This window comes from Dermochelys coriacea, chromosome 3, assembly GCF_009764565.3.
Source record: "Dermochelys coriacea isolate rDerCor1 chromosome 3, rDerCor1.pri.v4, whole genome shotgun sequence".
Classification (NCBI taxonomy): Eukaryota; Metazoa; Chordata; order Testudines; family Dermochelyidae; genus Dermochelys; species Dermochelys coriacea.
The window spans coordinates 204944608-204966321 of NC_050070.1; the positions used below are offsets into that span (position 1 = coordinate 204944608).

At 49.5% G+C, this 21714-nt stretch overlaps 1 protein-coding gene across 1 annotated transcript; it reads right to left on the minus strand.

The window, feature by feature from the left end:
• Window positions 1–878: 878 nt before the first annotated feature.
• On the minus strand, window positions 879–17353 carry OVOL2 (ovo like zinc finger 2). The gene is made up of 4 exons (XM_038396429.2): window positions 17092–17353; window positions 12245–12444; window positions 7782–7971; window positions 879–3529 (listed from the first exon to the last, which is right to left on the minus strand). The coding sequence occupies exons 1-4, from the start codon at window positions 17189–17191 to the stop codon at window positions 3219–3221; spliced, it is 801 nt and encodes a 266-aa protein (XP_038252357.1). The 5' UTR covers window positions 17192–17353; the 3' UTR covers window positions 879–3218.
• Between the last annotated feature and the right edge of the window lie 4361 nt (window positions 17354–21714).

Sequence of the window (21714 nt, forward strand, 5' to 3'; positions counted from 1 at the left end):
CCTAACAGACAGCGGGTGGCTGCAGGTTCCTTCACTGCAGCCCCTTTCCACTGCTAGCTTCCTGGCTTTATCCTAGCCCCGCCTGTTCCTTCGCAGCTGGGCTCGGTCATCTTTCAGGGGATTACTTGGGCCACCTAATTCCCCTCAGCTGTGGCCTAGTTGGTTGATCTGCCCCTTCTAGGCTAGTGTGGGATGAATACCGCATCATACCCTGCCAACACCATTGCCTCCTCCTGAGCCTCAGGTAAAACAAGCTCAAACATTTCAAAACGTGTCTCAAACACTACCCAGTCATAGATTCATAGATACTAAGGTCAGAAGGGACCATTCTGATCATCTAGTCTGACCTCCTGCACAGCGCAGGCCACAGAATCTCCTCTGGGTCCCCTGCAGTACAGCTGATGCCTTATCCCCAGTTCATGCTTTCTGGGCTACCCGTGTTGTAAAGCTGCTGCACTCTGGCTCTGACCTGTAGCTGTTGGGGGGGATTGACTGCAGTGTGGTGAGAGAAAACCATGCATTGGAAGGACTTTTACAGGTAACCCCTCTTTAGAATTCCCTGGCTTTTTAAAGTTTGTCATTTCAAGCGACACTGTTCTCTTTGGGCCTTTTTTCTTTTACATTCCTGCTACTTAGGACAAAGTTAAGGCTGAAGAAGTAAGTTTGTCAGGAAATGTCCTTAGTTATTTTGTTTTTTCGGTTTAATAAAGTTGTCAGGGAAGAATGGTGCTAGCCCTTGCCATAGAGAACTGTTTATTTGCCACCAAATAAATTACATTATTTCCTGGACTACAGGTATGTCAAGGATATTTTGACCTAAAATTTCTACAATTAAAAAAAAAACAATTAAATACAATTATCCACCTTTATTTTGCTAACCCACCTGATCAAACGTAAACTTTACAATCTTACGCTATCCGATTTCGCGTATCAGTGTGCTTGCAGAGAGGCAAACCTTATTAGAAAATAATAGTCTTTATTTTAGATGCTGTTTCGTGCAGGTCCTAGCCTTAGCTAAGAACTCAAGCCGGCTTTCATCTCTGAAGCATAAAACAGTCATGACCAGGGAACAACTAAGAGTCAAAATATAATATGTAGCCAAAATGTCACTAAGTGAATATTCTGTCATTCATCTCGACACTTTATACATGGAATTGTGTTTATGAAAATATCCTCGCAAGCTTTCCTGTTACATAGGACAGTAAGTTTCTTATTCTTTACATCAAAGCTTCACTTTATTAAGATGCTTTCAAGGCCCCAAGCACCCTCGATCTTGTTGCATAAAATAGTTGCTTCATTAGAAATGCTTAAGAACACCCAAAAGCTTTTTTTCCCCCTCCAAAGCCCTTGCAGATGTCTGTACAAGGACTGAGGCAATCAAAGAAAATTTAATTTTTACAGACACAATCAGAATCTGACATTATTTTCATATATTAACCATGGAGGTGCTGATGAGTTCAGTTCCATAGTTCAGACTGAGTTCCATTTTGCATAACAGCAGGGATGCAACCTCCGTTCTGTATACAAAACAAGTGAGTCCCCTCCCTAAATGTCCAGCACTCACTCTTCGAGTACAGAATGAGTTTTCGGCTAATTTACAAGTAAATTCATTCATTGGTTTATATACTCAAACTGGGTCCTTTAAGAAATTAGTGTTGGCATGAGTCTTTTCTCTGTCCTGAGTGATCTTAGCAGAGTAGAGCACCAAGCGTCAGCCTTCCTGGCCAGCTAACTTGCAAGCCGTGGTCCTATTGACTGTAATGTCCCAGTGGTACCAAGGCAGACTGGACACATGCCAGGAGTTCTCACTGATGGATAGCTTGGCCCAGCTGGCACTGCTCTTCAAAGGTTCCTTTCGGCGGCTGCACACTCGTTTGGGCATCAGTGTTTGTAAGGCTCCTCAATGGCACCGCTGCTTGGCTTCATTGAGCACTGAGCCAGCATCGCCAAAAGAAACCAGAGCGGGAGTGAAGGGGAAGCAGAGACATTGGGACTCTGGGCCTGCGGTTTTTCTCTCCCTGCTCCCACCACACAGCAAAGTGGTGGTCTCACTAACACAGCCTTCTAAACCAATAAGTCAATGGTAAACCAAGGGCCAGATTCACCAGTAAGCATTGGTTGATTTGTGCTACTCTGGTGAACTGGCTAGTGTCCTCTGGCTGCTTTGCATTCCTTTGGTATCCCAGAGAATCCACGCTTGGAAGTTTAATTTTTTTTTTTTAAATGATTGAAGGTTGGTGCCGTGTTTCTTCAAATCCTTAGAAATATCTAGTAGCATTCTCTTTGGGTTTCTTATTTAGTGTTCATCTATGAAAATTGTTTAGAACTAGGGAAATTCCCAGATAAAAAATATATAATAAGATGGAGTTAAGGTTGAAAAGGTGTCTCAGTAATTAAAGGATTAAACAACTGCTATTAAACAACTGCTACAGGGATGTGATAGTGATCTCAAAACAAAGCATTACAAAACCAGGCAATTCAGAGTTAAGGTTACACTCAAAAGAAATCCAAACATGTTAGGGTAAGAAATGCACAGTCAAGGCATCCAAAAACCTTAACTCTGCCCTAGAGTCATGCCAAGTTGGGAGTGTGTGGGGGGTGGGGGTGGGATTGATATGAAATAAAATCTAATGTGTTTAAAATTCATTTTTTTCTAACCTGGGATTACAAATCCTACAGGGCAGAGTTAAGGTTGTTTGGGTATATTGACTGTGCATTTCTTACCTTATGATACATATTCTCATCCTTAACTTCATTTTACTGTAGATTCTCATGGGGATAATATTAATGATACCTAGCTCTTATCTAGCACTTTTTACTTACAGATCTCAAAGCACCTTACAAAACTGATCAGTGTCATTATCCCTATTATACAGTTGGGAAAACTGAGTCATGGAAAGGTTAAGTGACTTGCCCAAGGTTACACAGCAGGCCAGTGCCATAGCTGGGAACTGACGTGGAGTCTCCCGAGTACCAGTGCAGGGCTCTATCCACAGGCAATGCTGGCTCCAAAATTTTCCCTTTTATTCTCATGTTTTAAAAAGCCTTATATTTGCATTAAGCTGAGAACATTTCTTTCACGTCGAGGCTGTATCATCCACAGCCTGTCATCACCAAAAGTACAAGATGCCTGCTATTACACGGATCCCTTTCAAAGCTGTTTGAAAAAATACCCGACATGTAAACTTCATTGCATGTGACCACTGTAATCCACTGTGTTACTCATCTTCCTCATCATCTTCAGGGTTCCTCTGCAGGACAGAGGTCAGTTTATTCTGTAAGACTGCTGCCAGCTTTTTAGAAGTTTTCTTGAGGAAAGCACTCCCGGGGTGAGCGTTATTGACATGCAGATACAAGTCCTCTTGTGTTGGGCCCGTGTAGCCACAATCTTCGCAGACGTAAAGTTTATCGCGCCGCTGTTTGTACGCATATTGCTGCTGCACCCCATGGATCTTTTTAAGGTGGGATTCCAGAGAACATCGCTGGGTAAATGCCTTGTTGCAGATCTCACATTTGTAAGGACGAATTCCTACAAGACCAGACGACATTGTTTATTATTAATTATTATGAATCACATTTATTGCAGTAACACTTTGGAACAAACCAAGAAAAAACACCCTATTGCGCTAGGCTGCAAACACTGATTAGTAGATAGTCCCTGCCCCAAACCGTTTACATTCTAAATAAATATTTACACTTTCTTAGGCTAAGATTTTCTGAAGTGGGTGCCTTAGGCGAGGTACCTTAAATTCATATTAGGCACCTAATACCCTGTTTCAGGAAAGCACAAAAGCGTTTCAATGAGATTTAGGAACATGTTTAAGCTGAACAGGGAGGCTTTCTTGAATCATTGTCTTAAATAATACGGTGTTGCCAACTCTCATGATATTGTCTTTGATGGGGCCAGGGTTTCACCCTATGTTTCCAGGTATTGTGGATGCTGAGAAAAAGCTGTAAAAGTTTTCCCCTAAAGACTCAAAACCCAGAGGGCAAATAAAAAACACTAACTTAAAAAAAACTCTCAATTTTTAAGCCAATCTCATGATTTTCGGGACCCTGGCTCACAAGTTTTGAGCTATTTTGCTCAATTTCCAACCTTAGATAAACTGGTGCAATTTTGTGTTTAGACATTGTGATCCTTCTAATATTTATACTATGGCTGTCGACTAATCGCAGTTATCTCACGTGATTAACTTAAATAAATTAATGGGGACTAAAAAAATTAATTGCGATGAATTGCAGTTTTAATTGCACTGTTAAATAATAGAATACCAATTGAAATTTATTAAATATTTTGGATGTTTTTCTGCATTTTCATATATATTGTATTCTATGTTGTAATCAAAGTGTATATTATTTTTGCTTACAAATATTTGCACTGTAAAAATGATAAACAAAAGAAATAGTATTTTTCAATTCACCTCATACAAGTACTGTAGTGCAATCTCTTTATCATGAAAGTGCAATTTACAAATGCAGATTTTTTTTTTTGCTACATGACTTCACTCAAAAACAGAACAATGTAAAACTTCAGAGCCAACAAGTCCACTCAGTCCTACTTCTTGTTCAGCCAATCGCTAAGACAAACAAGTTTGTTTACATTTACAGGAGATAATGCTGCCCGCTTCTTATTTACAATGTCACCAGCAAGTAAGGACAGGTGTTTGCATGGCACTTTTGTAGCCAGCATTGCAAGGTATTTACGTGCCAGATATGCTAAACGTTCATATGCCCCTTCATGCTTTGGCCACCATTCCAGAGGACATGCTTCCATGCTGATGACACTCATTAAAAAAATAAGTGTTAATTTGTGACTGAACTCCTTGGGGGAGAATTGTATGTCCCCTGCTCTGTTTTACCCGCATTCTGCCATATATTTCATGTTATAGCAGTCTTGGATGATGACTGAGCACATGTTGTTCATTTTAAGAACACTTTCATTGCAGATTTGACAAAATGCAAAGAAGGTACCAATGTGAGATTTCTAAATATGGCTACAGCACTGGACCCAAGATTTAAGAATCTGAAGTGCCTTCCAAAATCTGAGAGGGACGAGGTGTGGAGCTTGCTTTCAGAAGTCTTAAAAAAGCAACACTCCGAAGCAGAAACTACAGAACCTGAACCACCAAAAAAGAAAATCAACCTTCTGCTGGTGGCATCTAACTCAGATAATGAAAATGAACATGCATTGGTCCACACTGCTCTGGACTGTTATCGAGCAGAACCTAGCAGAACCTATCACCTGCATGGACACGTATCTTCTGGAATGGTGGTTGAAGCATGAAGGGACATGTGAATCTTTAGCGCATCTGGCACATAAATATCTTGCGATGCCAGCTACAACAATGCCATGAGAACGCCTGTTATCACTTTCAGGTGACATTGTAAACAAGAAGTGGGCAGCATTATCTCCTGCAAATGTAAACAAACTTGTTTGTCTGTGCAATTGGCTGAACAAGAAGTAGGACTGAGTGGACTTGCAGGCTCTAAAATTTTACATTTTAAAGTTTTTTTTGTACATAATTCTACATTTGTAAGTTCAACTTTCATGATAAAGAAACTGCACTACAGTACTCGTATTAGTGAATTGAAAAATACTATTTCGTTTTTTACAGTGCAAATACTTGTAATCAAAAATAAATATTAAGTGAGCACTGTACACTTTGTATTCAGTGTTGTAATTGAAATCAGTATATTTGAAAATGTAGAAAGCATCCAAAAATATTTAAATAAATGGTATTCTATTGTTTAACAGTGCAATTAATCACAATTAATTTTTTTAATCGCTTGACAGCCCTAATTTATACACATGTGCAAAACAGTTTGTAAGCTCAGGGCATTACTGCTGCAGGCAGACAGAAACAAAAGAAAAAGAAGAGTAAAATTCCCCCATTCATATAAATGGATGGTAACTAATGGACACCCACATTGTTGACGACTCAACTACTCGATCATTTTAGCAGAAACATCCAGCTAATCTGAGGCTGGAGGAGGGAGATTCTCAATCACATATTTTCCTAATAGTGTTGAAATGTTTGTCCCAGTCACACTAGTAGTTAGGTCACGTCTACACTACATGTGCTCCACCAGTACACCTATGGTGCCAAAGCTATGCCACTGTAGCATCATAGTGTAGATTCTTCCTACAGTGACACAAGGGTTTTTTCCACTGCAGTAGATAATCCATCTCCCCAAGCGATGGTAGCTAGCTCAACAGATTCTTTTGTTAACCTAGCCGCCTTTACACTGGAGGTTAGACCAACATAGCTACAGCGCTCCGGGGTGGGAATTCTTCACAATTCCCATCAAATCTAGTTGGAATTCAGGAAAAACAGTCAAGTTTCAAATCATATCTAGAACAAACAAAATTTACCTCTGATTAAACTGAAATAATTTATGCTGGTTATTTTTCACACTGAATTCATCTCAGGCAATGGAAAGTGACTTATCAGTTTCACTTTCAGATTCTCATGCACTATCAGAGAGCTGCAAAGTTTTGGTTGCAAACACTGCAGGGAATGGAAACGTCACACTATACTATATATGGAAATGTGTCTGCTGGTCTTAGCTTTTTTTTTTGTCCTTAATAAAATCTTACAAAATCTAAACTCTGGGCCAAATTGAACCCAACAGTGTGTCTCAAAATATTGTTCCCTGCTGTTCGTCTCCAACAGGTTTCCATGCACAAACTGAAGATCCCACAATGGTTTTCAAATAGAAAGACACGTATCTTGGCCAATGTTTTCTCAGTAAATTAGATGTCAGTGGCTGTGTGGGAGCGACTGCTAAGCCATAAATGCCGTGTTTGCCTACACAGTTATTGCACCTGGATGTGCAGTGGGGTACCTGGCTAATGACTCTGTGCTTGGGGATACCATAAACAAAAAGGATAATCAAAGTTGCACTATAGCATCCCTAAGGTCCTGGTTAGTACTGAAACAGAGAGAAATCAGGGAGCTTGCCCAGTAGTCACTGGGTGTCCAAATCCTGCAGCACAAGCTAAACACCTGCTGGTTTAGTGATCCTTATTTTACAGGATAGCCAGCTTGCCCAAGAATGTCTTCAGTGGTGAGGTTGAAGTCTAGGGGTCCCTCAGAAATTGCACTGGCGTAACTAGATTGATATAGTTAAACCAGGGCAACCTTCTAGTGGACACTCTTAAAAATCAATCAGTCCATACTTATTTGGCTTAATTCAGTTATCTGCCACTCTTACAAGAGTGTCCACATAAGGCTCCAATTTAGGCTCCCTCTGCGTAACCACTCGCGCCAGTTTACTTAAATTGGTGCAAACCCTTGTGTGAACACTCTTATTCCAGTTTGAAAGCGGCTTATTTTGGTTTAGCTTAATCCTGTTCCTAATTGAGTGAAGCTAAACTGGAACAACAATGTCCACACAGCCTTTTGTACTTTAAATGTCTCCACACAGAGCAGCACAAGTCCTTCCTTTAATGGGTGCAATTTCTGTGAAGCCCAAAGCAGCGTGATTCTGCCACAGCTGGCTCTGTGGGACACCTGTGCTCAGGGCTAGGAGAAGTCAGATTTGCTGTCTGGCTTCCCTCAAACCAGCCAGTCTGGAGGGGAGGCAGAGAAGGATGTAACCAAACCAAACCGTAGTTATCTGAGGTTGTACTGAACATAAAATCCTATTCTGTGGAATTGCACCCTGTGACTATTCACCAAACCACTTCTTTCTGTTGCCAGTAGGGGGCAGAGGACTTTAGTTTTAAAAAAGGAACACTAGGCAGTCCCGCTGCAGAACCTTCTCCCAGCTGCTCTCACCTGTATGGGTCCTCACGTGTCTCTTCAGATCAAAGGTGTCATTGAACCCTTTGCCACAGAAGGTGCACAGATGTCTCTTTACTTGGCTGTGACACTTCACATGACGGTTGAGCATCCTCTGCAAACGAAAGCCTTTGCCACATAGCTCACAATTGTGCAGCGCTGCATCGTCGCAGGTGCCAGTCGTGAACTAACGGATGGAAATAAAACATGGTTCGATCTGATTCTGGGTCAACAGGCAACAGCAAAGAACAGGGGGATTCTCCCCCTGCACAGTGAAAAAATCCTCACGGTAACAACACAGGAGAAACTGAATAGTATCGCAAACGGGAAATCGGCTTTTATTGTCTGAGGCCTTAGCTTCCCGCTTGCAGTGAGCTTTGTAAGGCTGACCCCTTGCACCCTCATTCCTCACACTGACCTCCCTGCATTACCAGGGCTTTCGTCTCCAAAACCATTAGGGCCAGAGATCCATCGCATCCAGTACAAACACGACGTAATGTCCTTGCGTTACATGTCCCCTCCCCATGCCCCCATAATGAGTGAAACAACCTGGCTCTGACAACAGGGTGCCATTTCACAATACACTGAATTATCTGCCCAGCTGTATCCAGGGCCTGATTTTCAAAGGCACAAAGGACGGCCAGGTGTCCAGCTTCCATTGATGGTGCACCTAATTCTGCCCTTTAGACCATACTTACTAACATATATTGTGCCCGAGGGTTTGTTTTGAAAGCATCATTTTTAAAAAGGACTCTAAAAACACTACAGTCCCACTAAAGGAGTTGTTGTGATTTGAGTCTGTGGACTATTACAGTTAGTGGAATTGCATTTTAATGACATAGATTTGGGTGCAGATTATTCCATTTGGACTTGGGCAAGATCTTCAGGTGCTGTCAATTGGCTTCTCTCCATTTAAATCAGTGGAGCGACATCAATTTACACCAGCTCAGGATATGACATATATAAGAATTTAATTGCTCAGAGTGGAGAGATCTACAGAAACAGCCTCAAACATTTTGTGAGCCTCTGGATATATTTAATAAAATGACCTGAAAAGGTAAGCTCATGTGTGTGGGGGTCAGAGTTAAGGGTGCTACGTGAATTTCGAACTCTTGTTCAAACTTATATGAGAGATGACTGAATGAATGATAGTGTACGGAAGAGAACAGGATTTCTAAAGCATGTGAAACAACCTTAATTGGCAAAAAAGAAAAGGAGTACTTGTGGCACCTTAGAGACTAACAAATTTATTTGAGCATAAGCTTTCATGAGCTACAGCTCACTTCATCGGATGCATACAGTTATATGGTAAAAATGAGAAAGAATGCATCCAATAAAGTGAGCTGTAGCTCACGAAAGCTTATGCTCAAATAAATTTGTTAGTCTGTAAGGTGCCACAAGTACTCCTTTTCTTTTTTGCAAATACAGACTAACACAGCTGCTACTCTGAAACCTTAATTGGGATTTCTTGAATTTGTAGTATGTCAGTTAATGAGGCATGGATACCAGGTTCCTGATTGCCATGTTAATGTGGGGTTTTTGTGTTGGAAGAGATACAGCTAGCACGATATTGGGTTGGACATTGAGAAATGAGGAAGACTCCCTCCACCGTCACAAGGAATTGTCCAGGCGTTATACAACCGGAGGCACTGACCACAGACTTCAGCGGTTCTCCCGAGGTCCACACAGATCTCAGGAGTTCCGTAGCTTATGGGGCAAAGTCCGTAGCCCAATTCAACAGACAAGGAGCAATTTCAGAATCCCTGCCGGTTTTTCCATGGGACAAAAGGGAACCTGTTCCACGAGTCATAAACCAGGACAATAGAAACATGCGGTCATGAGAAAAAATGAAAGCGTTCCAAAGATTTATGCCCTAATCCAGCCAAGCACTTCAGCACATGCTTTACTGTAACCCTATGAGTAACCCATTGGCTTCAATAGGACTCCTCATACTTAACTATTTTGCTGGATCAGGACCTTGGTCCTTGTCTCCATGATAGAGTTATGCCGTTTAACTGAGGCCTTGTAGTCACAGAAAAATTTTAACAGTTAGAGAGGTAGAACCCCCTCAATCAGTGGTTCTCAACCAGGAGTACACATACCCTGGGTGTACACAGAGGTCTTCTGGGGGTACACAAACTCATTGAGATAGTTGCCTAGTTTTACAACAGGCTGCATGAAAAGCACTAGCAAAGTCAGTACAAACTAAACTTTCACACAATGACTTGTTTATACTGCTCTGTATACTATACACTGAAATGTAAGTACAATATTTATATTCCAATTGATTTATTTTACAGTTATATGGTAAAAATGAGAAAGGAAGCAATTTTGCAGTAATAGTGTGCTGGGACACTTTTGAATTTTTATGTCTGATTTTGTAAGCAAGTGAAGTGAAACCTGGGGGTATGCAAGAAAAATCAGATTGCTGAAAGGGGTACAGTAGTCTGGAAAGGTTGAGAACCACTGCCCTAGATAGACACACGTAGCCACTCTGCTACGGGTTATTTTCAGTTTAGCTTAAATCCCTTCCAAGCAACATACTAAAACAAAAACAAAAAAGCCACCCTTATACCCGAATAAGAGCATCTACAACAGAGGATTATGAGGGTATAATAAAATCTATTTGAATTAACACCTTAATTTACACCGAAAAAACTTCCCCATATAGACAAGGCTTAAATCGGTTTAGAGTCACACCTTTAGTGAAATCAATGCAGCTTTCTCGTGTAAACAAGATTTCAGTGTATCTCTAAGGACTTCCTTTTGCGGTGTTTGATGGAACAGAAGATTTGTTTACCAAAAAAGTTTCTAGAGGTTTTGATTATGAAGATAATCCTTACAAAGTAAACCAGCATGCCATTGTGTTGACTCTACAGAGACTGAAACAATAGTCTTCCCCAGTTTATCTCACTTGCCTGTTAATTAACTTGAAAGTGTTATTATGAGTTAATTTTTTCATTCTTGATTCTAACACAAGAAAGGTCGAGCTAATGTGATTATCTTAAGTGGCTGGACCCGATGCTGGTGATTCAGCTATTTGGAAGAACATCCTTTATGGGGGAGGCTCAATGTTTTGATTATGCTAATAGTTAAACATTAATTTGATAGCCACAGTGCTTGCTGCTGGCTATTACGGATATATCTACATTGCAATAAAAGACCAGCAGCTGGCCTGGGTCAGCTGACTCAGGCTCATGGGTCTTGGGAGGCAGAGTTATAAAATTGAAGTGTAGACATTCAGGATGGGGCTGGAACCTAAGACCCCATGTGGGAGGAGCATCTCAGAGCCCAGGCTCCAGCCCCAGCCGGAATGTCTATATTGGAATTGCCATGCCCCATAAGCCCAAATCAGCTGACCCATCCTAGCCATTGTGTGCCCCAGATCTCTTATCCTAAACATACCCTAAAACACAGGGTGAAAGGTGAGTTTAGCAGACTCCTGAGAATCTGCAGTGCATTTAGTGGTGTTTCTAGAAAGCTTGGGGATGTTCTGCAGAAAAGTTAATAAGATGATACATATTTCTCCGTGATCTTCTCTGTGGCTTTAACAATATTGGGGATTAAAATATAAGGGTCATCAGTAAACTCGTGAGCAAAATAAATCCTCGTAGAAATTCCACAGCTTGAGCAAAAAATAACCCCAAATTCCCTGCGGATTCTATTCTTCCTGGCCATATGTGGCCTAGATCCTGCAATCAGCTCTGTACAAACACAAGGCTTTACCTACAGAGAGATCATGGCAGAATCAGGGCCTAAGGCAACACAAAGCTATTTTGTATTTAACCGTAATACAAATAATATATAATAATGAAGAGGCAGAGAATTAGGTTTTTCTGAAGTCCTGGCTATTTTGCCTGATCCTTATCATCATCAGTAGCAAAGCAATGCTAGCAGAAACTGGCTCATGGAAAAGATAATAAGCCAGTTGCAAAATTTTGAATGAAGGCTCCATAGTGAGGCTGAACACATTTGCTCAAGTAGTTAGTTAATAGACAATTCGTGAATTTCAACACACGATGAGTGTCTAAATCCCCTAGTCTGCCTTGCAAATCTCATCCATGGTTTTTGAGGGCGGGTATTTCCATAGCTTTGTATTTATTTAACTGAAAGGACATTTTTACAGTAGGCCCTTGGGCATAGTTTTGGGAGGGGGCAGAGGGGCTTTGTTCCCCTCCAAAGTGCATTGCTCCCCCACACGCAGCCCCATTGGCCTGACTGGAGTTACCCCCCCAAATACAGAAGTCAACTATGCCTATGAGTAGGCCCCAGTGTGGCAGCTGATCACTGTGGCAGGTTGTGTGGCCCAGATCCTCCAAGGTATTTAGGTACCTAACTCCAATGGGAGCCAGGTGCCTAAATACCTTGTTGATCTGGGCCTGTGTTCCCCAGTTGAGAGGGGTATTTCATCAGGCTGGTTGTGCCCCCAAGGGGCATATTATGGGAGGCTGGTGCTGTACCTTGATTTTCGATCTGACCACTGGGCGCTTCATGGCCAAGTCCAGAAGGGTCCCCTCTGCGTTCCCGGTCTTGGCTGCTGGCTGAGGAGTCGGGGGATCACTCCGCTCAGCCTCCCTCGTGCTGGTGGCGCTGCTGCCATTGCTCTCCAAGCTGCAGCTGTCTTCAATGCGGTAGTTCAGCAGCACGCAGCTTATCCCTCCTGGGGCAAGGCAGAGAAGCGGGGGTTACTGGGAAAGGGAGGGACGCTTGCTGCAGGGCAAAGGGGGGGCCCAGGTTCAAAACTCCTGCAAGAGGAGTAATAGCAGACAGGGGAGGGGCAGCAGCAGCAGATGGCAGGCTGGGGTCTAGCCCTTCCCAGAAGAGGGTCGGGGGCGCAGAGTAGGGGGGTGCTGCACAGGGACAGCTGGAAGGGAGCAGGCTTGCAGGGCGCTGCCAGAGGGCGCAGGCTGGCAGGGAGCAGACAGGCAGGGGGCTGCCGGAGGGCGCAGGGGGTGGTGGGGTGCCACGTGGCAAGGGGCAGGAAGGCACTGGCTGTCCAGGGGCAGGCAGGGGGCAGGCAGGCAGGGCGCTGCCAGAGGGCGCAGGTGGTGGTGGTGGGGTGCCAGGTGGCAAGGGTCAGGAAGGCACTGTGCTGTCCGGGGCAGGCAGGGGGCAGGCGGGCAGGGCACTGCCGGAGGGCGCAGGTGGTGGTGGGGTGCCAGGCTAACAAGGGGCAGGAAGGCACTGTGCTGTCCAAGGGCAGGTAGGGGGCAGGGCGGTGCCGGAGGGCGCAGGTGGTGGTGGTGGGGTGCCAGGTGGCAAGGGGCAGGAAGGCACTGTACTGTCCAGGGGCAAGCAGAGTGCAGGTGGCAGGGAGTGCCAGGCTGGCAGGCAGGATGCTGCCCAGGGGCGAGCAGGCAGGCAGAGGGAGGCATGCCAGGCTGGCAGGCAGGGCACAGGTGGAGGGAGAGGTGCCAGGCTGCTGGGCAGGCAGGGTACTATCCAGGGGCAAGCTGGCAGGGCACAGGTGGTGAGGGAAAGAGTGCCAGGCTGGCAGGCAGAGCACTGTCCAGGGGCGGGTGGACAGGCATGGTGCATATGGTGGGGGATGGTAGTGCCAGGCTGGCAAGCAGGGCACAGTCCAGGAACAGGCAGGTAGCCTACAGGTGGTGTGTGCCATGCCAGTGGGCCGGCAGGGCAGAGGTGGTGGGGGGTGTCAGGCAGGTAGAGGACAGACAGGGCACACGTGGTGGTGGGGTGCCGGGCTGGCGAGCAGGCAGGGTGCTGTCCAGGGATGGGCAGGCAGGGCACATGTAGCAAGGGGGGCCAGGCTGGCAGGGCACAGGTGGTGGGGGTGGTGCCAGGTAGGCAGGTGCTGTCCAGGGATGGGCAGGCAGGGCACAGGCAGTGGGGTGCCAGACAGGCAGAGCAAGGGTGGTGGAGTGCCAGGTAGGCAGGGTGCTATGCAGGGACAGGTGGCGGGGGTGGTGCCAGGCAGGCAGGAGATGGGGGGTGCCAGGCAGGCAGGGGGCAGGTGATGGGGGTGGTGCCAGGCAGGCAGGGGCAGGTGGCGGTATGGTGCCAGGCAGGCAGATGATGGGGGGTGCCAGGCAGGCAGGGGCAGGTGGTGGGGTTGTGCCAGGCAGGCAGGGGGCAGGTGGTGGGTGGTGCCAGGCAGACAGGGGCAGGTGGCGGGGGTGATGCCAGGCAGGCAGGGGGCATGTGATGGGTGGTGCCAGACAGGGGACAGGGGGTGGTGCCAGGCAGGCAGGTGATGGGCAGTGCCAGGCAGGCAGGGGGCAGGTGGGGGCAGACGGTGGGGGTGTGCCAGGCAGGCAGGGGGCAGGTGATGGACAGTGCCAGGCAGGGGGCAGGGTGGTGCCAGGCAGGCAGGGGGCATGTGATGGGCGGTGCCAGACAGGGGGCAGCAGGTGGTGCCAGGCAGGCAGGTGCGGGGGGTGCCAGGCAGGCGGGGGCATGTGCTGGGGGTGGTGCCAGGCAGGCAGGGGGCATGTGATGGGCAGTGCCAGGCAGGGGGCAGTGCCAGGCAGGCAGGTGCTGGGGGTTGCCAGGCAGGCAGGGGGCAGGTGCTGGGCAGTGCCAGGCAGGGGGCAGGGGGTAGTGCCAGGCAGGCAGGAGCTGGGGGGTGCCAGGCAGGCAAAGGCAGGTGATGGGGGGTGCCAGGCAGGCAGGAGCTGGTGATGGGGGGTGCCTGGCAGGCAGGGGCAGGTGATGGGGGGTGCCTGGCAGGGGGCAGGGGGTGGTGCTAGGCAGATAGGGGCCTGGGGGTGCCAGGCAGGCAGTGGGCAGGTGCTGGGGGGTGCCAGGCAGGCAGGTGATGGGGGTGCCAGGCAGGTGGGGGTGGGTCCTGGGGGGTGCCAGGCAGGCAGGGGGCACGTGATGGGCAGTGCCAGGCAGGGGGCAGTGGGTGCTGCCCGGCAGGCAGGGGCTGGGGGGTGCCAGGCAGGCAGGGGGCAGGTGATGGGGGGTGCCAGGCAGGCAGGGGCAGGTGATGGGGGGTGCCAGGCAGGCAGGTGCTGGGGGGTGCCAGGCAGGCAGGGGGCAGGTGCTGGGAAGTACCAGGCAGGCAGGGGCATGTGCTGTGGGTGGTGCCAGGCAGGTAGGGGGCATGTGATGGGCAGTGCCAGGCAGGGGGCAGTGCCAGGCAGGCAGGTGCTGGGGGGTGACAGGCAGGCAGGGGGCATGTGATGGGTAGTGCCAGGCAGGAGGAAGGGGGTGCTGCCAGGCAGGCAGGGGGCAGGTGATGGGGGGTGCCAGGCAGGCAGGGGGCAGGTGATGGGGGGTGCCAGGCAGGCAGGTGCTGGGGGGTGCCAGGCAGGCAGGGGGCAGGTGCTGGGAGGTACCAGGCAGGCAGGGGCATGTGCTGGGGGTGGTGCCAGGCAGGTAGGGGGCACGTGATGGGCAGTGCCAGGCAGGGGGCAGTGCCAGGCAGGCAGGTGCTGGGGGGTGACAGGCAGGCAGGGGGCACGTGATGAGCAGTGCCAGGCAGGAGGAAGGGGGTGCTGCCAGGCAGGCAGGGGCTCGGGGGTGCCAGGCAGGCGGGGGGCAGGTGATGGGGGGTGCCAGGCAGGTGGGGGCAGGTCCTGGGGGGTGCCAGGCAGGCGGGGGCAGTGGCTGGGGGTGCCAGGCAGGCGGGGGGCAGTGGCTGGGGGGTGCCAGGCAGGCAGGGGGCAGTGGCTGGGGGTGCCAGGCAGGCAGGGGGCAGTGGCTGGGGGTGCCAGGCAGGCGGGGGGCAGGTGCTGGGGGTGCCAGGCAGGCGGGGGCAGTGGCTGGGGGTGCCAGGCAGGCAGGGGGCAGGTGCTGGGGGGTGCCAGGCAGGCGGGGGCAGTGGCTGGGGGTGCCAGGCAGGCGGGGGGCCGGTGCTGGGGGGTGCCAGGCAGGCGGGGGGCCGGTGCTGGGGGGTGCCAGGCAGGCGGGGGGGCAGGTGGCGGGACGGGCCGCGCGGTTTGAGCGGCGGGCGGGGCCATCGGAAACTCAAACTCTTAATGGTCCCAAAGTTCAAACAGCGCAGCCGGGATGGGCCGGGGCTTCCTCCTGCCCGTTATCCCCGCGCGGCGGGAGGCGGCGGGAGGCGGCGGGAGCCCGGGCCCCCACCCCGGGCGCTCAGCAGCCGGGGCTCCGCCGGGCAGCAGCCTCCGGCGGTTCGCGGGGCGCTGCCCCGGGCACGTCAGTGGAAAGCCCCCGCCTTGGCTTTGCGGGGCTTTTGGATCAGGCCCCGAGGCCAGCGGGACTGGGAGTCACTCCGGGGGCGGTCTGGGTCAAGCACGGTTGGGGGAACGTCCCCGGGCATCAGCTAGGATCAAGGGGGTACACATCCCCCCACTCCCACAGCCCCCCCACACCCCACATACCACCCAGCCTCACAGCCCCCTTACCCCCACCCCATCCTCCCCTACACACCCAGCCCCACAGCCCCCCACACTCCCAGCTTCACATCCCCCACTCCCACCCCCACACCCCACATACACCCAGCCTCACAGCCCCCTTACCCCCACCCCATCCTCCCCTACACACCCAGCCCCACAGCCCCCCACACTCCCAGCTTCACATCCCCCACTCCCACCCCCACACCCCACATACACCCAGCCTCACAGCCCCCTTACCCCCACCCCATCCTCCCCTATACACCCAGCCCCACACCCCACACCCCACATACACCCAGCCTCACAGCCCCCTTACTCCCACCCCATCCTCCCCTACACACCCAGCCCCACAGCCCCCCACACTCCCAGCTTCACATCCCCCACTCCCACCCCCACACCCCACATACACCCAGCCTCACAGCCCCCTTACCCCCACCCCATCTTCCCCTACACACCCAGCCCCACAGCCCCCCACACTCCCATACACCCAGCTTCACATCCCCCACTCCCACCCCCACACCCCACATACACCCAGCCTCACAGCCCCCTTACCCCCACCCCATCCTCCCCCACACACCCAGTCCCCCCCACTCCCATTCACCCACCTTCACAGCCCCCCACTCCCACGCCTCACAGTCCACCCCACCCCACCCCCACCCAGGTGTTCATTTCTGGGTCCCAGCTGCGACGACGACCCACCCCCAGCCCCACTGAACATCTTCACCCCTCCTTCCCAAACTCTCACCAAAACTTCGGGGTCCCCCCCCCCCGGCCCCGGGGAGCTCCCCCTTCGGTGTCAGTCTGTCTCCCCTCCCCCTGCTGGGCAGCGAGCGGGTCTGTAGCAGGCAGGTAACCCCCCCGCCCCCCCGCCGCCGGGTGCCAGCCGCCCCCAAAGCGCCCCGCCCGGCGAGCCGCGCTTGGCGGGCCCCAGGGGAGCGCAGGGCCAGGCCGGCGGGGGGCCCCGCGGCTCGGCGGCCCCGTACCTGGGATGTAGGTGTCGGCTCGCTCCTCGTCCGGCAGCTCGTCCCAGCTGCGGCTGGCCGGCTGCGGGCTTCGCCTCTTCACCAGGAAGGCTCTGGGCATGGTGCGGGCGGGTGCCGGGCTCCCCGATGGCGGGTCCTCCTGCCGCCCCTTGGGAGCGCCGAGCCGGGGCGCTGCAGCGCCGGGGTGGGGCCCCCCCCGGCGCCGGCGGGGGGTCCCGGAGCGGGGAGCGGGGCCCGCACGCACCCACAAGAAGGGGGGGGGAAGTTTCCTAAGGTGGAATAGAAAATGCACCAGGAAACTCGGCGGGGAGCATGCGTGCTGCAAACATAACGGTGTCAACAAGCCTCCTTACCTGTCCGACCGGTTGGAGCGGCTCCGCTTTGTTCCAGCCCTTCCTCCTTAGGCATGAATGTTTGCAAAAGAATTTAACGTCTGGGGAGGGGGGGAATCCACCATGTTCTCCTTGCCCCCCCCCACTCCCCCCATCCCCCACAGCCAGGTAGAGCCCCCCCCCTTCTCCCCCCAGCAGGCCACACTGGCTTTCCCGGGGGCTTTGCTTGTTTGATCAGTTTCTCAAGCCCCAACACAATGGGCTTGGCTTTGCGGGGCGCTGCGCTCCCCGCCGCTGCCTGGGCAGCCGCCCCCCCCATGGTGAGTGTGCGGGGCGCGCGCCAGAGCCCCGGGAGCCTGGTGCACAGGTCTGGCCTCACACGCACGCCCGTGGGTCTCTTTGCACAGGCACACGCCCGTGCGGGAACAGCGCACCGGCCCTTCCCGGAGCTGCGGCGTCTGACCTGTGCGCGCAACCCAGCAGCTCCAGGCATTTTTGCGCTGCGTGTGTGTGCGTGTGTGTGTGTGTGTGTCTGCTTTGCATGCGTGCACCGATCTTCAGGTGTCTGGCTCCCCGAGCGCGCTGATGGAGATGCCCTCCAGCAACGGAGAGGGGTGGGACCCTGCTCGCAAAGCCGACGCCTCCTCCTTCTACCTGGTGGAAACCGGAGCGCCGGGCAGCGCCCCGGCCGCTCGAACAGGCGGGGAAATGCAACGGTTTTCCAAACCGGTGGAGGAAGCCTCTTAACGGACGTGGGGAAAGTTCTCCCCACTTTGCTTCCCTGGCCAGGCCTTTGGGGCAGTGCCGGGGCTGGGGGCTGAAACCAAAGACGGGGTCAAGTCTTCCGGGCACGATGCAGCGAAGACTCAAACGACTCCCAAGCAAGATCAAACAGCAGAGCGCTTTAGGGCAAGCGTTCCCCATGAGCACGCGTGCAGCCCCCCGTCAGCAAGGGGTTCCCCGCGGTAGGGCGGGGTGAGTCTTGCACGTTGCAGGGCTCCCTTAAAGCAAAGCAATTCCCTGAAGGCCTGCTCCAAAATGGGGGCCTTCCTCTTGACTTGGGTGGGCTTGGGTTGGACCAAGCCCTGAATACCAACAGGGAAGCCCTGGGGGCTACCAGGAACCAGCTCTGCGGGCCCGGTTCTCCTCCGGGCACGGGCTTTCCTGGAGCTCCTGCCTGATGCGCACTGGAGGAAGGGAGGTTGCGGAGGATAATCAAGCCCAGGGGAATGATTAACAATTCTGCATCCGTTCCAGTTTCCCATCAGCAGGGTGAATAGACCCAAGCCACGTGCGCGGCAGCAACGCTGGGCTTGTCCCATTAACAGGGAGCAAGGCGGGAATTCAGCCCAAAGCGACTCATCTCCAGGCTGAGGGGGGAACTGCAGTCCTCTGAGGGTCTCATCCTGCCCCATGGACGTGGGCGGGAGCTTTCCCATTGAGATCAGGGGGTCCAGGTTCAAACCTCCAAACGAGCAACGCAAAACAAGGCAAGCTGCGCCCCTTTGCCCTCCTGAGCAGGGGAAGAACCGAGCTATTCTCACCACGACCCAGCTGTGAAGTGACCTTATTGTTAAAGGCTTTTAAACCCCCACTTGGCCGCTCCCTGGTCCCGCTGTGCTGCGGGAGAGTCACCAGCGTGAGACCTGCCTGGGGTCCTGGCCCCCCAGTGGGAGTTTTGCAATGGACTCAAATGGGGCCAGAGTCTCACCTTGTAGTGTCTAACCTGGTGTGTCAACAGGCTTATCTTTTACACCTTCAGCCTTTGTTTGATGATTGGGGGTTGTTAATCGCTGACAGTCTGCTGGGGACAGGACAAAAATAATGCCCCCAAGAGCTTTCCTGCGAAAACCTAGAGTCCTCAGAACTTTTTTCAAGGAACAATAAAAAAGGAATCAAAACTGGCCTTTTTGCCCAAATCGGAAATGTTCGTGATTTTCTTCAGACGTTGGCGTTTTATTTACACCATTGGAAAACGAAAAATGCAGTTGTTTTGGGAGTTATTATTTGGTTTTGGTTTGCTGTTTTTTCGCTTCCATTCTTCTCTTTTTTTACCTTCTTCCATCCTCCCTTTTTCAGTGGCAAAATGGAAAAAGAAATGAGAGGGGAGGGAGAAATTAAAACAAAAATGAAACATCAAGATTTCAATACAAATGTTCACAAAAACAAAATAAATAAAAACAATTCCTTTTCAAAACCCACAAAAGGAATTCGCAAAAAGAAAAGGAGGACTTGTGGCACCTTAGAGACTAACAAATTTATTTGAACATAAGCTTTCGTGAGCTACAGCTCACTTCATCGGATGCAGCTCATGAAAGCTTATGCTCAAATAAATTTGTTAGTCTCTAAGGTGCCACAAGTACTCCTTTTCTTTTTGCCAATAAAGACTAACACGGCTGCTACTCTGAAACCTGACAAAAGGAATTGACTTTGATTTTTTTTTAATTTGCAATTCTCCCCTTCTTTGGCATTTTTCAACCAACTTGACTAAAAACTATTTTGTTAAACCCTTATTAAACAACACATACTGGAAATCTATCCCCATCCTTCCTCACTAAACTCCTACAAATAGTATTACAAATTACACCTTCTTTGCTCAGGGTGAAATGGTGGCCTTACTGAAGCACATGGGATTTTTGTCATTAATTTCATTGGGGTCAGAATTTCACCCCAAGAGCCAGATCAAAGCCCAGAGGTAACTAGACAACTTGCACCAATGTAACTAAATAGATTTATTTTGTTTATTGCAAATCCCTGCTATGGTTTGTAAACTTTTTGAGGCAGGGGTTGTCATTGACCTGTTAGCACAGTGCCTAACACAGTGAGCCTGGAGCCTCTAGATACTACTACCATTGAAATGATAAATAATATAGACATGCACCAGTGTAACTAGATTGGTTTTAAATTGATTTTGTTACACTGGGGCAAGTTTTTTAATATAGACCAAGCCAAAGTCAATGGAAAGACTGCTACCAAGGCCAGTGGACTACGAATCAAGTTCTAAGATCTGGTCCATGCACAGTGTTTAACTATTTCAGTTAGAAGTGTGATTTCTTGCCAAAATCTTTATATCAGTACACCCACTAGTGTGGACAACGGACTGGTATAAAGGAACATTATACTTTCCTCTTCCACTACAGGAATATTTATACAAGTATTTGTGGCACCTTAGAGACTAACAAATTTATTAGAGCATAAGCTTTCGTGAGCTACAGCTCACTTCATCGGATGCTGTAGCTCACGAAAGCTTATGCTCTAATAAATTTGTTAGTCTCTAAGGTGCCACAAGTACTCCTTTTCTTTTTGCGAATACAGACTAACACGGCTGCTACTCTGAAACCTTATACAAGTATAAATCACCTTATACTGGTATAAAGTATAATGGTGCTTTATACTGATATAACTGTGTCCACACCAGGGACGTTGTATTACATTAATTAAACAGGGATAGTTAAAATAATACAACTTCTTTCTGTGGACAAGTCCTTAGAAAGGCTAATTGTAATTAAAAGCTTAAAAAACTCCATTTCACCTTTTATCAGCAGTGATTAATACGTGTTACTCTATTTATAATTCTGGGTAGAATATGAGTGCTGTATTTCTTTGACTATTTAAAAAAAAAAAAAAGCCCAACACATTTTGACAACGACAAGTCAGCAAAGTGGCTCTGAACCTTTCCAGGCTACTGTACCCTTTTCAAGAGTCCGATTTGTCTTGCGTACCCGCAAGTTTAACCTCACTTAAAAGCTACTTGCTTACAAAATCAGACATAAAAATACAAAAGTGACATTATTACTGAAAAATTGCTTCCTTTCTCATTTTTATAATATAATTATAAAATAAATCAATTGGAATATAAATATTGTACTTACATTTCAGTGTATCATATATAGAGCAGTATAAACAAATCATTGTCTGTAAGAAATTTTAATTTGTACTGACTTCACTACAGCTACTGTAAAACTAGCAAATATCTAGATGAGTTGATGTACCCCCTTGGAAGACCTCTGCTTACCCCCCAGAGGTACACATATCCCTGGTTGAGAAACACTGCATGACTGATACCAAGCTAGTTGCTGAATGAAATCCCACATGAGATGAGGTCAGTAGCGTACTCATTTATAGTGTAATCATGCCTGGGATGAATCTGGCCCCATCGTGTCCATTTATGGAAAACTAGCATATATTTATTTATTAAATCATTTAGCTTTTGTTTAAAAGAAACCCCACACCCAAAGGACACTTCTTCCCAATCTCGGGGGTCCCTTGCCATTACATTCAAAAAATCTCA